The sequence below is a fragment of the Papaver somniferum genome, chromosome 4 (genome assembly GCF_003573695.1).
Source record: "Papaver somniferum cultivar HN1 chromosome 4, ASM357369v1, whole genome shotgun sequence".
NCBI classification, from domain to species: Eukaryota; Viridiplantae; Streptophyta; class Magnoliopsida; order Ranunculales; family Papaveraceae; genus Papaver; species Papaver somniferum.
In genome coordinates, this window is record NC_039361.1 from 13,050,981 (window position 1) to 13,068,738 (window position 17,758).

Below are 17,758 nucleotides of genomic sequence, written 5' to 3' on the forward strand. Positions count from 1 at the left end.
ACCTTCGTTTTCAAGCAAAACGACGGCTAAATTCTGTTCTAATCTAATCTTTTCGGCATCTAGAGCACTAAGTCGGGCTTCTACAGGAGTTACAACCATGTCACCATGAGGACACGATCGCATATGCCTATCACGCTCCTTCTCTAGGGCGACATAATCCCGCTTAAGCCTTCTCAGTTCTTCCCTATCACCTTCAGCTTGTGCTATGATGGGCATATGATCGCATTGCCAATTAATGAGCCCATCTTTATGCGCTCGAAGCACCTTGATTTCATCTGAACGCTCCACAGCTGTTCTCTTAGCTTTCTCAAGAAAGTCCCGTAGCTCCACAGTGCGTCTCCGATGTACCTCAACATCCTCACGCAACTTCACATTCTCTTTCTCTAAGGAGTCAATCATACACTGACGCGCGCTGACGTCGATTCTAAGACCACTGTGCTCTCTAGCATGTCAATGACCAACATTATCTAACTGCTCCTCCAATCGTTTGACCATAACTACCAATACAGGTACTATTTCAGAAGTCTCATCCCTATCATAAAGGTGCAATATTAAGGATATGGAACGGGTAAATACCTTCTACTCCTTCTTATCCCGATGAAAGGCTGATGCTTCATCCCTCGCCAATGCCAATGAAGTGTGAAGTAGTTGAACCTCTTGCTCAGCAGCTTTGGCCTTCCTCATAGCAACACTAGTCTCGGCTAGCATACCAATCCTCAAATTGTTGCTCTAAAAATACTACTATACCAGTCAAGACTGGGGAAAAAAAAAACGAACGACAAATCATACAATGATGAAAAACTGAAACAAGTTAAACACCGCATACTGATAGCACCAGCTGTTGTTGTGCAGACCTGTCCAAAGACGCCAGGATACGAGCTTGCTCGTCATCGCTCAGCTGAGCATACCTATCCGAGTATATGATCTTCATCGACTCGGATCCGCCACTAAACCAGGGCGTAGAAGAAGAAGCACCAGATGGACCCGCTGGAGCAGAAGGAAAACCACTAGCAAAGTTGCTTGGTACACTCGGGGTACCACCACCAACACTCGGAGTCACAATAAGACCATCTCCTACCTCGTCACCAACACCTGCACCCCTGCCAGCGATATCCCTCGCCTGGGCAGAGTTATCTCCGATCCAAATGCAGCACCAGGATCGGAAGGATCATCCAACAAAGTTTGATCAAGGTCCTCGAAGAATGAATCGGAGACATCCAACATTTCATTCTCACCAAAAAAAACATCCACATCCACTTACATGGCATGTTCAATAGCAGCAGCAGGAGCATTCGATGGCTCAGCATCATGAGCTAATCTTCTCCTCTGCCAAACCAGACAAATACATTGGCTGCTAAGATAAAAAACAGGGGCAAGGTATATATATATACGTCAAAAAATCAGGACAAGTATTTTTTACCTTAGCATCCTCACTAGCTCGGGTTGACTGAGATAAACGCCTACGAGGGATAACCCATTTAAGCTCCCATGGCCTATAGATAGGCAGATGGGCGTGCATCTCAGGAATACAAGGAAGAACATTACCAAGCTCATACCAATCATAAATTTAAGGGCCCACAATTCGGATAGGAGTAACATGCCACTTGGGATCGTGAGTCTTGCGAATAGTACGCTGAGTAGCAACAGGAGGATCGAAATCGGACAGACACTGAGAATCTCGGGCGCTCTTTCGAGACCTAGAAATCCCAACTCCAAAGCCATCATAAGTATCGGATTGGTGACACCAGTAGTTCTCCACAAAAGTATCAGAGTTATATAGATCCTTCTGATCGGGAGTAAATCGATTCAACTCGTGCTGAGTAACCTTGTCTTGACTTCGGCGATTACACTCTCGGGCGATCCGATAGAAATTACCATTGGCTGATAAATGGCTCGTTGGGGTTCAAGCTTACATAGTACCTCGTACTGTAAGGGATTCAACAGACAGTACAGAGGAAGACGAAGGCCGGCGTCAAGTTGACCCACCGAAACTATGATCTCGTTAGGACCACAGGGGTTCTTCTCGAAGAGATCCTTGGAAAGAACACCAAAGTACCCCTCAGGAGTGGAAAAAGAAATATCGAACCGCTGAGACGGTGCCTAACCCTCACCGATTCCAAAATTGCCTCATCAGACATGTCGGAGAAACGCTCAGAACTGGGGGCGCTCATCGGAGCTTTTCCAGGACTTATAAGAAAGCAAACGGAAGCAAAGAAGTGAGAACAATGGCTAACATGGAAAAGAAAAATCAGACTAAAACAAACATACACCGGCAAGAACTGCCGGAAATAATGACGGAAAAAGCTTCACAGCCGGAGCAAAAGAAGGAGGTTACCAGTCAAAATGACTGTAATAACCGCATAACCCAAAAAAGGGAAGGAAACAATGACAAGAATCATTGATACTAACAAAACCGGATGATTACAGACAAAAAGAATCGACGATAACCATCGGAGAAAACAAAAGTAAAGAAAAAGAGAAGGGACCTTACCGTCTTGAGGAGCGAGATGTGGAGTTCCTCCCAGACATTATAAATCTCTTTATAGGAGACAAGCAGTTAAGAAAAACAGCAAGAGACAAAGGAGAGAAAGAATGAAAAAGCTCTGAACTCTGAAAAAGATATTAAAGGCGACATTCTCTCCTCCCAATAGATTTTATAAGAAACCAAAGGACCACCAAGCGGCGCCCCAAGTCCAACGGGTAAAAGCGCATTAAAAATGCAGACGTGGTGTAAACCAGGGACGTGGCGGAAAAGTTGCGACGAATACATAGTTTTCTTCCCATCATGCCCTTGGCAAGTTGCAAAGAAAAGGAGCAAAATGTGTGGATAAAATACCCGACGGCCACGTGTCAACATCCCAAGGGGTGAATATATGATGAGATGACGAGGTTGGAACACCGAATCATCCGTTGAGAGAAGGATTTGTATCAGTCAAGGAAACTGCACAAACGCCACATGAATGACGCGTGTGTGTAAAGGTGTAATCTGCTCAGACGGTCAAGTCTAAAAAGAAAGACCACATTTAATAAAGGATAAGAATGGGACTTGGGTAGTTGGGCATCGTGACAGAAGACTCGAGCGATCTATACTACGACCCAGAGGCGATGGAGCATGAGGTTCTCCACAGAAGGGCAACACGATCTAAGGGAGAGCAAGACAACTCGGAGGGAGAACCAAGTATGCCATCACGAGGGACGGTATAGAGCGAGTCTGAGGGAGCCAGGACGAAGGATGACAGCTCACCCAACTCGGACGATCAAGCGACCACGAGTTTATTCTATCTATAAATACCAGTCCATGTACCAGGAGATTGACAACTTGTGTAATCTTAGATGGTTTTTCTACAGAGAATTCCTGAGAGAGATTTAGATAAAGAGAAAGTGAGAAATCTAGAAGAGATCTGTAACACTTTCAAGGGTAAGACCTTATAATCAATAAGAAAAAAATTTCTTCTCCGTGGACGTAGGTCTTCATGGCCAAACCACGTTATATGCTTGTGTCAATCTTTACATTTCATGTTATTTACATCTTGTTCATGATGAATCGTGTATGTTTAAGTAGTTTTTAGTCTTTAATCTTACTTGGGTGTAGTAGTCAAAAAATATGCGGCTACACCAACAACCTTAGTTCACGAACTTGTCTATAGTTATGCAAACCCCTGCACATACTTACCCAGTATTGAACTAAGCATATGCTCACAAACTATTTTACAAATATGTTTGGTATTATTACAACTCTCATAAACACTTCTAAGAAAACTTTGTTCACTAAATCGCTATGTACTTGTGAATAATGGTTTTAGTCTTGTGTGTTAATGAACACTATTTTTCTTATAAGTTCATCAGGACTATTTGTCGTGAACTATCATTCTACACAGTTCCAGAACCTTGGACCATAGTGTAAATTCTTCTTTTGAATCTCAAGGCAAACTTATCACATGCTTACATGAATTCCTAAATAGAATTTTATCTAAAACGAGAAAATATTTGCTTGAATCTCAAGTTATATTAGCTTGAATTCAAATATCCCTAGAGCCTTGAAGTTGAATATATATAAACAGAGAGACTCAAACAACTGGGAACTTTAATCCCTCACACTTCTGTGTCCTAGTTGTTTTCTGGAGTCATCCTATATTAACCTAAGTTTTCCTTGAGAAACATAATTAGTTTTATGACTTGAATACTTCAGTTAGGGATTCGTGAAGCCAAGTCCGCCTATCTTTACCCTGATAGTTCCTGTATCTTGATCTTGTTCTTATCTATTGTTGAGGTTCTCGTCAATTTCTGATCGGGAACGAGATAGATCGAAATCACAAAGTTCTCTTCATCTCAGACTTTGTGATTTCTCAAGATAGATATCTAAAACTCTTATTCATTGATTTGTTTAAATTATTCTTCAGAGGCGGTTAGTAATCCAGGCTTCTCATTTAACTAAGTGTAAGTGTTCGGATTTGTGAAATCTGCTAGCTTGGTCTATTGCAAACATATTTCAAACCTAGATCGAAATATCAAAGGAGATATCAAATAGGCTTATCTGCTAAAGGAAGATTGGTATCAAGAGTCCTCACTTAGATTTAATCAACTTCTAGGTTATAAAGGAGGTCAGCTAAGTGAATCAATTGCGTAGAGCCTTGCGAGGTTCAAGAGACGTAAGGAGCCTGACTGCAGTTGAATTTCTTGGAGGGTTAATACGGTCCCAATTACTTTCCATATGAAGGTAGGTAGTAAGATAGTGTTTGTAGTGGCTTCATACAGTTTGGCGTTCAATGTCGGACGGGGTCCCAGAATTTTTCTGCAAGTGCAGTTTTCCTCGTTAATAAAATTCTTAGTGTGTGTGCTTTTTACTTTTCTGCATCTATTGATTGATTAAAAGTACCACATCTAAAAAGACGAGGGTACCCAAATACACCAAAATCTTTTAAATGTCAACCTATAAGTCATATACCAAGTGTGACCGTCTACAGACAAATTCGAGACAATACAACAACTATGGTATACACTTTGTGTGATCGTCTACGGATACGAGATCTTGACAATACAACAACAAAGTGTTCACTTGATAATAGGGACGGTGTAAAATCGAAATACTATAAGATCAATATCAAGTGACTAGGATTAACGTACAAGTGTTATTTATTTTAATTTATAATAAACAAATTAATTGCGGAATAATAAATTAAATGACACAGAAAAATTTGTTAACAAGGAAACCGCAAATGAAGGAAAAACCTCGGGACCTAGTCCAGTTTTGAATACTCTCAGAATTACGGCACTATGCAAAATGTAATACCAACTTCGTATACAAAAACTAATAAGAATATATTCTTTGTCTTCAAATGTTCAACTGTCTTCAAAAGAAGAGGGTACCCAAATACACAACAATCTTTTATTTATCCACTTATAAGTCCTCTTACCGAAAGTGATCGTTTACGAACAAAGTCGAGACAATGCACCAAATCGGTATTCACACTTTGTGTGTTTGTCTATAGATACGAGATAGAGACAATACGACTACCAAAGTGTGATCCTTGATAATAGGTTCGGACGTAACCAAACTCTATAGGATCACTATCAAGTATATCGTTGTTAACGTTTGTGTATTTTACTTTAATTATAATTGCGGAAATAGAAAAGTAAAAGACACAACAAGATTTTGTTAACGAGAAAAACTGCAAATGCAGAAAAACCCCGGGACCTAGTCCAGAATTGAATACTCTCATAATTAAGCCGTTATACAAAATCTAAACCAACTTCGTATAGTTGAAACCAAACAACTACCACTTGTTCACTTAGTTTCCTCAGTATCCCCGCGCTTCCGACTTTGATGAGTGCACAACCTGGAAAAATTCCTTTGGATAGTATTCCAAACAGTAAAGGAACAATATCTTAAGTCATACGCAAAGGCTTTTCCGTTTAATCTAAAAACTCCTTTTCCGGGTTAGATCAATCTATCCAATAACTACAAAGTAGTCAAGTTTAGATTCACAATTAATCGATATAGATTCCAACAAGAAACTATAAAGTGATGCCGATCTCACGCAACTAATCAATCAAATAAATTTGATTCTAGTTGGATCTCAGCAGATCAAGGTTTGTGCACACCCAAAGATATGAGAACCAAATAAGAAATCTTCTTTAATTAGGGATATGCACCAAGGAATTTGGTCACCAAGGAATTTCTTTAATTTCAAGTCAATATTACTAACCCAAAGATATGAGAACCAAATATATGAGAACCAAATGAGAAATCTTCTTTAATTTGGTCACCAAGGAATTTCCAAAACCGCAAATATTCTCAAGATATGCATTGAACAACAAAATTCGGTTTTCGTAATTCCAATAAATGCTTGTCCAAAATAACCGAAATCTCTCAATAGAAAATCTCCAATTAGTAAATTACATTACAAATGTTTATTCTCTAGAGATATGCATTTAATTGCTGGTAATTAAAGCATATAAAACCAAAAACCTTAATTAAAAGATTCTCAATTTATTTCGGCACATGATCTCCTTGAGTACTAAGGAATATATTTGAACAATAAATGATAAGAGTTACTAAACGTTTTCAAAGTATGTTGACATCTTTTCACTATAAATCCTTATTCATATTTACATGAATTTACATTCTTGGAATCGGTTATACCACACTTCCAAACAAGTTTAGAATTGGTTCACCTATATTCAAAGATCACTATGTGATTGATCAAACATCAAATCACATACATGGGTTCAATCGATTCTGCCTTAATATGGAAACAGTTGTGATCGGTCACATAAGTTACCAGGACCGGTTACATCAGTTACCAGGATCGGTGACATCAATTACCAGGACCGATTACCATATACTCATGGAATTTCTTGTGATCGGTCACACCAGTTACCATGATCGGTTACACCAATTACCAGGATCGGTTAAACAAATTACCAGGACCGGTTATACCAATTACAAGGATCGATTACACAACACTCTGTGATTGGTCACACCAATTACTAGGATCGGTCACACCAATTACAAATATCGGTCATACCATTTCATGGTGATTACTTGGTATCAATTACACTAATTGATAAAAACTAGTCATACCAAATCATAAATCAGGAATTGTGATTAGTTATACCAAGATGCATAACAAAGTTACAATCGGTTCTACCATCTCACACATATTGGTAATCCAAAGATTTGCAATGAATAGCCGCACCATAAGCCTAGCGATTTTCCTTTCGATTCATAAAACAGGTTCATGAATGTACTTCCTTTAAAAAAATGTAAAACATTGTTTCCTAGGATGAAATCTTCACCATAACCCATTCACATAGTCATAACAGTATAAACAAGATTATGTCGATGTCATATCTACGAAGTTCAAAAGATAAGCATTATACTTCGTAGTCTAATTCCCTAATACAAATATGACCATGTCACATCACTAGAATATCATACAATATATAAAGTATATACACCTTCGCAGTTATGTTTTCAATATAACACGACTTGAAAGATATGTTAGGGATGAAAGCAGTTCAAGTCAATATTACTAACCTCAAGAGGAAGGATGATGTTGTCGTTGTAGTTCGCTTCTTCTTCACTTTTTTCAGGTCTTCGGAGTAATACTTGTATGTCTCAAAATTCCTAGACTTTCTAGTCTAAAGTAAACGAAGTTGAATCTAATATACAATCAAGCGACTTTAGGTGAGTTTTGAGTCACTAAAATATGACAACCAAACTTGACATACCAACGCTTGGTGAGTTCAACCGTGTTATGCTCTAACACTTCTTAGTAACCTGCACAACAACACTTGAATCCTCTTGCACACACATAAAAGAGTCTATTAATAATGGATTATCACAAGATGTCTTTAGATCTAACAACAATTCTAAAGATCTCGTCGATGCTTTGATCTAGTCTGACTGAATCTTATATCAGAAGAGAAGATTCTCAAGAATAAACAAACTAGGTACAATCAAATATTCAACAACCGTTAGACAATCAAATAAAATCGAAAACTAATAAAAATGCAATTATCTAGTTTCCCAAAAACGGTACTCTAGAGCTTCTTAATCCCAAACGAGCGGTCATAAGAGATTTTACCTAATTAGGATACTTTCCTCTCCGAATAGACGGCTCCACCAGAAACAACAAGTAATGAAGTTTGCATGGATATTATGATAGTCTGCTAGGAATGAAAACTTAGGTATTTATAGACCAAGGATGTTTGGACACCAAGGAATTTCCAAAACCGAAAATATTCTCAAGATATGCAATGAATGCTCAAATTCGGTTTTGTTAATTCAAATAAATATTGGTTCAATATTTCCAAGTCTCTCATAGAAAATCTCCAATTAGTAAATGCATATTACTAATAATTATTCTTTATTGCATTAATTGCTGGTAATTAAAGCATATCAAACCAATAACTTAATTAAAAGATCCTTAATTTATGTCGGCACATGATCACCTTGAGTACCAAGGAATATCTTTTAACAATAAATGATAAGAGTTACTTCTCATTTTCAAAGTATGTTGAGATCTTTAAACTTCAAATTTTTATTCTGTGTCTACATGGATTTTCATCTTGGAATCGGTTATACCACGCTTCCAAACAAGTTTAGAATTGGGTTTGCCAGACTTCCAAAACTACTATGTGATCGATCATACCAAGTGACAATAATTAGTTATGATCGGTCCTACCAAGTCACATACATGGGTTCAGATCTGTCATACCAATCACTATGATTGGTTGTACCTAAACATGGTACATACTTGTGATCGGTCACAGCAGTCACTAGGATCAGTCATACCAATTACAAGGATCAGTTCCATCTACACTTGGTATCTACTTGTGATTGGTCATGCTAATCACTAGGATCGGTCATACCAATTACAAGGATCGGTCACATAATTTTATGATCGGTCACACCAATTACAAGGATCGATCATACCATCTCATGGTGATTACTTAGGATTGGTTACACCGATTACCAGAACCGGTCATACCAAATCATAAGTCTAGGTATTGTGATAGGTTATACCAAGATACATAACCTGAGTTAAGATTGGTTCTACTAACTCACAGATATTGGTTAACGAAAGAATATGCAAAGAATGGCCGGACCAATAAACCTATTGATTTCCCTTTCGATCCATGAAACAAGTTTACGAACGTACTTCCTTTAAACAAATGTAAAACATTATTTCCTAGGATGAAATCTTCACCACATACACATAATCATAAAACTATATACAAGATTATGTCGATGTCATATCTACGAAGTTCAAAAGATAAGCGTTATACTTCGTAATCTTATTCCTTAATACTATGACCATACTATTATGATCATGTCTCATCATTAGAGTTTTATATACAATATGTACAATATATAAATCTTCACATGTCATGTTTTCAATATAACACGACTTGAAAGATACGTTAGGAATAAAACAGTTTCAAGTCAATATTACTAACCTCAAGTGGAAGGATGATGTCGTCGTTGTAGTCGTTACTTCTTCTCATTCTTCAGGTCTTCAGAGTAATACTTATATGTCTCAACATTCCTATACTTTCTAGTCTAAACTAAACAAAGTTGACTATAGTATTTAATCAAGGGACTCTAGATGGTTTTTGGTACTAAAATATGACAACCAAACTTGACATACCAACGCTTCGTGAGTTCAACCGAGTTATGCTCTAACAAGATCTAGGAATGACAAACTCTTCTTGTAAATTGTAGTATGATTCGACATCCATGAACTACAAATCCAGTCTTGGACTCATTTCGTATAGTTCTTCTTAATCTACGTTTAATGTTTTTGCATATAATATTATATTAGGTAAAATGCATTATTTTTTAGTTCATGAATATAGAAAGATGGTTTATGATGGGAAGACTAGATGACATTAGATGATGAGTACAATATTAAAAAATGAATGAAAAAGATACATAAAGAAGAAGAGGTTAAGTTGCGTTCCATGTTTTTTAACACCATGTATTGAAGTTCGCGAACAAGAACAAATTTGTGATTGTTGAATCTGGTAAATAATTAGATCAAAAATAAATTATCTGTTTACAAAAATTCATCACTTATCCTTTAATCATATCATGATAAATTCTTGGCTACACATTTGGTATATCTTCAACTATCTAACAAGGCTGTCTAATTGTCATTTTTCAATGTAGAGATCCAAATAAGGCACGAGATTTTTTTTTTATCACTTTGGTTCAAGTTCTACATTAAAATAGACGAGCAATTTTTATCAGCCAAATCCTGGAAAATGAATAGAAAACATGCCATATCCTGAAAACAAATCAATAGACGAACAATTTTGTTGGCCAAATCCTGGAAAATGAATAGAAAACATGCCATCCTATTCGTTAAATATTGGACATGAAATTTTTTATCCATTTTTTTAAAATTACATCTGCCAAATATGACTCAGTACAATCTTTTATAATATTTTTTCTTCTTATAATAACACCCCAAATAGAAAAATACTGTAATTTGTAAAATTGGTACTATTCATCACCTTCTTGATCCAGAAGATGGTGTATATATTACTAAATAAACAAAAAGGGCACATGAGAAGGAAAAGGTTAATATCAAGTTGTCAACTTTTGGTTTTTTAACACCATCTTTATGGGGTCAGAACAAGAAGGACCATGTGATTAATGAATCTGGTGAATAATAACACAAGAAATAAATATTGTTTGATTTATCAATCAAATTCCATCTTTATCCATTAGTTGGAGGATGATAATTCCAGAAGAATTATGAAGAATACCTTGATTTGAAGGTGAGATTAGGGCTGCACAATGGGTAGGGTGGGTAGGATATGGCCTATACCTGCCACCCTACCCGTTTACTGGCGGTTAAGAAAATCTTTACCCGCCACCCTACCCGCTAAATAGTGGATAGGGTAGGATACGATTAAAAAACTGGCAGGTAGGGTAGGGTTGACGGGTATGGGTAGGGTATGTGCACTCCTAGGTAGGGTGGGTAGGATATGACCTATACCCGCCACCCTACCCGTTTACTGACGGTTAAGAAAATCTTTACCCGCCACCCTACACGCCAAATAGTGGATAGGGTAGGACACGGTTAAAAAACTGACGGGTAGGGTAGGGTTGGCGGGTATGGGTAGGGTATGTGCACCCCTAGGTGAGATCCTATATTGTTAAAAATAACAGTGGAGATGAGATTTTAAACATATTGGAAAAAATATGGAAAATTAATTCTTTTAGATTGTGTTTGATATCAGAGAAAGGAAACCATTTTATGGAAAGTATATTTCATGGAATCGGTATCCTGGGGACGCAATGAAAGATTTCCATGGAATTAAGTTCGAAACATACTTTAGACCACACTATTTTGTAAATGGACCCACAACTCAACGGAAATAAATTTATAATCAAAAGATGAAAACACGTTAATTCTATGAAAAAAATGGCTAATTCAACGGAGTTAACTCCTTTCAAACATAAGTGTATGATTTTATTTGAGAATATAAACGAGATTTAACTAATCTGTTTAATTTTGATATTTTTTTTCATCTACGGTGTTTCTCATGTATCATAATGCTTAACCGTCTATAAAATAATCAGATTCAATCTGATAAATCTTCAACGATATAACAACATCTTTTTCTATTTTTTTTTCCCGTGGAAAGCTCCGAATAAGAAGAATCTGACAAAATCCTTAATCTTTAGGTTTGATCCTAAGATTTTTATCAAAATTGATGAACAACGCTAACAAGTTACATCGTAAAAGTTCATAGAACACAACGTTACATCATATTTGTTAAATACATACTTGCATCTCTTATTCATCCACCTGTTTACAATCACATCCGTTAGATACCAATCTGTACCATACGATTTTCTAGACAATTTCTTATTATCACTCACCAAATAAAAATGATAAAATACCTTAATTATAAAGTTGACATTATTATACACAATGAGTTGTAAACCATCCAATTTCCATTGTCTTCTTTCTCGTCACCCTAGGGTTTATTCCTCAACTCCAAGTAGACATAAATAACCCTCTTCAACATCAATTCCTTCTTCCATCTGACTTTCTTTCTCTTACAAAAAAAAAAAAAAAAGAGTAATCATCTCCAAATTTTCCATAATCAGATAATTATTAATTTTGTCAAAATTCGATATTCCAGTATTTTATCTGACGGCCCATATCTCATCGTGATCCGCCAACCAAACCAAAACAACACCACACCAACCTAACCATGATTAGATCCTAGCAAACTCTAACTTTTCCTTGTATAAAATCCCATTGAATAGAAGAATAAAAAACCCTAACCCTAGCTAGTAAAATCATCCATCTACTGCCCAAAATACCTCAAAACCATATTTTGTGTCTCCAAAAAAAAAATACATCTCCCATTTTCCTTCAAAACCATGACCACATACATCTCATACAACACCTAAACCATAAAACTACTCTTTCTTTCTCTCTTTCTACTGGTACAACCAAAAAAACTCCTCTCCAAAATCTGAAGCCCCCCCCAAAAAATAATTTTCACAAGGAAAAGGGTCTGTTTCTGTTCCAAATTAAAAACCCCCCTCTGGTATTGTCTCTCTTTGCAAATTTCTTCTAATTCTTTCCGCCAAATCAGAGAAATAAAGCGCGGGACATCAAAAATCAATCCGATAAATGGATCCATTCTTGCCCTAGATTCTCGTTCACCCGCCAAATCCATTTGGTAAAATCCAATTTCTCTTCTTGTTTTTTCGATTTTTGTTTTGATTTTCATAATTTTCATGGCAGAAGGTGGATTGATTTTAACTAATGAGTTTAATGAGTATTTCAAAATCATTCATGATCTTAAACAAAGTGGGTTTTTGTTAGATTTGGGTTCGGTTAAAGAAGATTCTTCATCTTCTAGCATGAAAGTAATTAGTAGCTATAAATCTGATGATGTCGAAAATGTTAGGAATGATGAGACTATTGGGATTCGATGTTGGTTTGAAAGGAATTTGTCGATATATCTGAAAGAAATGTATGAGATTGAGAAAGTTGTGAGACCTTTACCTGTTATACTAGGTAATGGTGAAAATGTCGATTTCTTTCGATTGTTTTGTGTTGCTAGAAAGCATGGTGGGTACCGTAATGTGACTGAAATGAAAGTGTGGGGTGCAGTTGGGAAGGAGTCTGGGTTGTGGGATGGAATTGATTCGTGTGTTAAATTGGTTTATATGAAGTATTTGGTTGTGTTGGAGAAGTGGGTGTCGAAGGTTTGTGGCGAGAATGGGATTGATGGGGTGGTCGATTTGGGGGAGTGGAATGAGAAGCTGTGTTCGGTGTTGGTTGGGTTGGAGGAGGAGTTTAGAGGGTTTGTACGAGAAGAGAGGGATGATAATAAGAAGGGAAAGGTGGGTAGCGAGATTGTTGTCGTCAAAGAGAATGGGTTGGAATTGATTGCTGTTGGAGATGATGGTACTAGTGGTAGTGGTAGTGGTGGTGGTGGTGGTGATAAGTGTGTTATGGACGAAGATGAAGATGTTGTGATATTGGACGCCAATGCGGTTGATGTGGATTTGTTTAGTAGAAAGAGAAAGAAAGAAGATAGATTTTTAGAAATGTTGAATTGGCTAATGGATATTGCTAAGGATCCTGGTGGTTCTTCGGAGGAGAAGTTAGCGGAAGTTTCTATGTACAGTGATGCTAACGAATGTTTGAAGTTACAGGGTTTGGCTCTGTCAGCTCGCAAAGTTCGGCTACATGGTTTTGTTAGTGGAGAAAGTTCACTTTCGCAGGTAATTTTCTGTAATTCTTATCTTTTCTTTGCAAGTTTTAGCTGGTTTATATCGTATACAATAAATAATGCATACACTGTTGTGCTAGTTTTTTTTGTCTGTGATGCTAATTAAGATGTTCAGTTTGTTATCGATATGTGCCAAAAAAAGTGGAGGTATTCTTATATAGATTTGTCCGATTTTTTTTTCTTTGTGTGTTGTTGGCCAGTAGCACTTTACTTTGTATATAAACGTGTCTGTATAATAGCTAGTTTTCACGAATTATATCAGAAAAAAAGACCTGTTTGCATGCATCATATATGATAAATTGATATGCAGCCAGCAGAGAATAGAACCTTAGTTGCATTCCCTTATGTAGACAAGGCAAAGGAATAATGATGTAGATATCTTTCATGTGTTTCATATTCTCTTAGATGTGATGTGTACTTTACCTATTTGCTTTAGAATAAATAGCTGCTTGTAATCTTTGTAACATGTTATATTGAGGGCTGAAAGGATCTGACATCATTAAAGGACATGAAACCCCATAGCGAGAATATCTGTTTTCATAAAGGTGCCTATGTGATTGGTGTACGCTTTTGCTGCGATATGTGACCAGCACAATTTTTGTATGATTTTGTCTTCCGAGCTAGCCAGGCAGGACTACTTTCCGCTTACATAACTTGCAGGGCTTAGCACTTCACCTGTGCAGGTCTAGTAGTTTGGTTTTTCTTCCATGGTGTTCTACAACCTGATGGCCTACATGGCTTCTGGTGTGTGTTTTTTTCCGTATTTTTTGAAACATCTTGCTCTTGCTTATTCAAAGTTTTTTAGTTTTACTTTTACATCTCTCTAGAGTTGGATTTTTTTTCTTTCTTTTTTTGGTTATTTAGAAAGAGTAAAATCACGGCCATCCTAAGGCAATCTTTCTTTTTAAATATTAATGTTGTTCCACTTTTGATCCATTCCAGACAAGGTTACTCTGATGACTTATTGTTAATGTATCATAAATTTGAATTCGAGGGTTACATGAATTTTCCATCATCAATTTAGATACATCTGTTATATAAAGTACCTTAATCTTGCAGAAAAAGCAGAAAGTTTGTCCATCCATTTACGATGATCAAGTCAAAGGGAGGTTAAGATGCAGTGAAAGGCTTCATTCTCGTAAGGGTCGCAAAACCTCTCACTTGCACTCGTCTTCTGAGTCAGCTGTAAACTCCCGAAATGGCAGGGTTACAAATACAGGAACCGAGTCGGACGTGGCATCTAATTCTGAAACTGCAGATCCATTTGATGATCGTTATCATGAAAAGTATGTTGCCATTGGTACACTCCATCAAGCCGAAATACCAGAATGGGTTGGCGAGGCTTATGTTGGTGACCCTAAATGGTTGGGGACACAGACTTGGCCGTTGATAGATGCTAATCAAAATTCAATCGTCGAAACAGAATCAATCGGCAAGGGTAGAAAAGACTCATGTGGCTGCCAACTTCCAGGTTCTGTTCATTGTGTTAGATTTCATATCGCCGAGAAGAGGATGAAACTTAAGCTTGAAATAGGGACATTGTTTTACAAATGGAGATTCCATTCTATGGGAGAAGATGTAGCACTCTCATGGACAAGAGAAGAAGAAAAGAGGGTCAAGGCAATGGTGAGGTTGAACCCCCCATCATTGGAGAAATGTTTTTGGGACGAGGCAGTGAAATGTTTTCAGACCAAAACTTGGAAAAGTTTGGTGGGTTATTACTTCAATGTGTTTTTATTACGTTGTCGATCGTTCCAAAACCGGGTGACTCCTGATCACATTGATAGTGATGATGATGATTCTGATATTGAGTCTGCAAGTAATGGTTCTGAGAATCAAAATGCTGGTAGGCTTCCAGGTCCTGTGCATGCAAGTAACGGTTCTGGGCTTCAAGAAGCTGATAGGCTTCCAGGTTCCAGTTATGTCAGGAATGGCCTCGGGCATCAAGATGCTGGTAGGCTTCCAGGTTCTGGGTACGTAAGTAATAGTTCTGGGCATCAACAGGTTGAAGGGCTTCCACGTTTGGAGTACGTTAACAATGGTTCTGGCCCTGGGCATCAAGAAGTTGATAGGCATCCAGGTTCCACTTCTGGTGCCCAATCTATGCTGTGTGTGCTGAACACTGAATATATCGAATTGGATTAGCACGAGGATTCAAAATTCTGATGTAAAATCAAAGAGTTGAAAGACTCAAGAATATTTTCTTTTGAAGGAGACTGTTTGTTCACTGCCTTCTATTTTCACCACTTGAAGATAAACGGATCCTTGATGTAGATGGTCGGCACGTAGAAAGTTGTTGACAGGTTTTCAGACTTTTCCCTCCGTAGCAGTTTTTGAGGATGTATTTCTGAGTCTTGTTTGCAGTTGGCACATTTTGGTATTCTTCCTGGAAACTTTCATCTGTTGAATCCGGTTTCTTCAGTAGGAAACGGAAACAACAACTTAAACCCGAAGATACTACATAGCAAGAAACACATATACAGGCTCTCAAACCAGAAGTCGCTGGCGGTCTCTCTTTTCTTTTCCCTTCTCAATTTCTTCACACTTGTGGAGTCGTTGAAAGCAGGGAAGATTTAAAACTGTTTCTTGTTGAGAAACAAGAAAGAACCAGATGGTTAGTTGCAGGAAAAATGCAAAACTTCAGCAGTACACAGTATTATTACATTTTGATGGTTTGAATTTCCCTTTCCTCCATGATTGCAAGAGCTATTTTGCTGGCCAGTTATTTCTGCATTTATAGATGTATGTGGCCTAGGGAGGGACATGCAACCAACTTGACTGACTAGTGCGACTACCATATTTATTCTTCACAACTGAAAGTCTGAAACATGACTGAGAGCAGACTGAGCATGTCCAGTACGGCCAAAAGGGAGAATCTGAGGACCCCCTAGAACTGAATGAAATTGGTCAGGGAATCTTTAACCAAAACTGACAAAAGTGAACAGAAACACACCAAACAAGAATAGGAAGAATTATATCATGGATGGGGACGGCATTGTCATTAAACTATGACTTGTTGTTCACCAAGGAGGCCATGCATCATGGTCTCCTCTGGGGCTCAGAAAACTGCCGTACACAGTTGGCGACAAAATGCTCCTTTCAATGCTTATGTCTATAGCCTCTTGTGTGGAAAAATGGAGCATATAAATAACCTCCTCCACTGCCCAAACAGGTGAAGTTGACTATGCCACATGAAAATCAGAATCCCACATAAGCACATGAGAATCTAAAATAAAAGTTATAAAAGTTCATATACATAACATTCACAGTCTAGATCGCGGTATAGGAGAATTAATAATCCTTCATCCACTCTGAGAAATCCCAAATAAGCACCTGGATAAGTGATTCGGAAATAAATGTCCAACTATCCGTGACATTCATCGCTTACATCACGCCAGGTCTAAAAAAGTGTCACGCGGGTTTAAAAGTGAAAACTACTCTATGGGAATTGGTCCATATCTTGCACGATTTGGCAAGATCATCTTCAACTACTACCATAGATGTTCTTGATTCATTTTAACTGATTGGGTGTAATGGCATCATATCTAAAACATGTTGTTACAATAGTATTATCCTTAATTTTCAATTAATATGTTATATCTATATAGGATTATGTCGCTTTCTTGCCGTAATCAACACCAGCCAAATTGGGAATTTCTTGATAGTCCTGTTGAATGATCCAATTACTTGGTTTGGTCATAAAATCTGTATACCATTTTTTTTTCAGACTTACTAGTTATGAGTTGAATTATCATTTGGTCTAAGCTAGTTCGTTTGGCCATTACTATATTTTGAATGGCTAGTTCTTGGCCATTATTACAAAGTCGTCCACACGACAAAGTTGGGTCTTTAATTGGGACTTTACTTTTATAGATGGTCTCCTCATTCATGTTGGACTTGGTGTTTCATCCAAAAGGTTAATTGGAGCAAAAGATGATCTATCAACCCTAATCAGCCAGAACTCAAGGTCGGCAGATTG

General features: G+C 37.4%; 1 protein-coding gene across 1 annotated transcript; it reads left to right on the plus strand.

Annotated features, from left to right (window-relative positions):
- The first annotated feature begins 12,328 nt into the window (after nucleotides 1-12,328).
- Nucleotides 12,329-16,482, plus strand: LOC113274763 (AT-rich interactive domain-containing protein 1-like). Its single transcript, XM_026524152.1, has 2 exons — nucleotides 12,329-13,771; nucleotides 14,839-16,482. The coding sequence occupies exons 1-2, from the start codon at nucleotides 12,776-12,778 to the stop codon at nucleotides 15,922-15,924; spliced, it is 2,082 nt and encodes a 693-aa protein (XP_026379937.1). The 5' UTR covers nucleotides 12,329-12,775; the 3' UTR covers nucleotides 15,925-16,482.
- The last annotated feature ends 1,276 nt before the right edge of the window (nucleotides 16,483-17,758 follow it).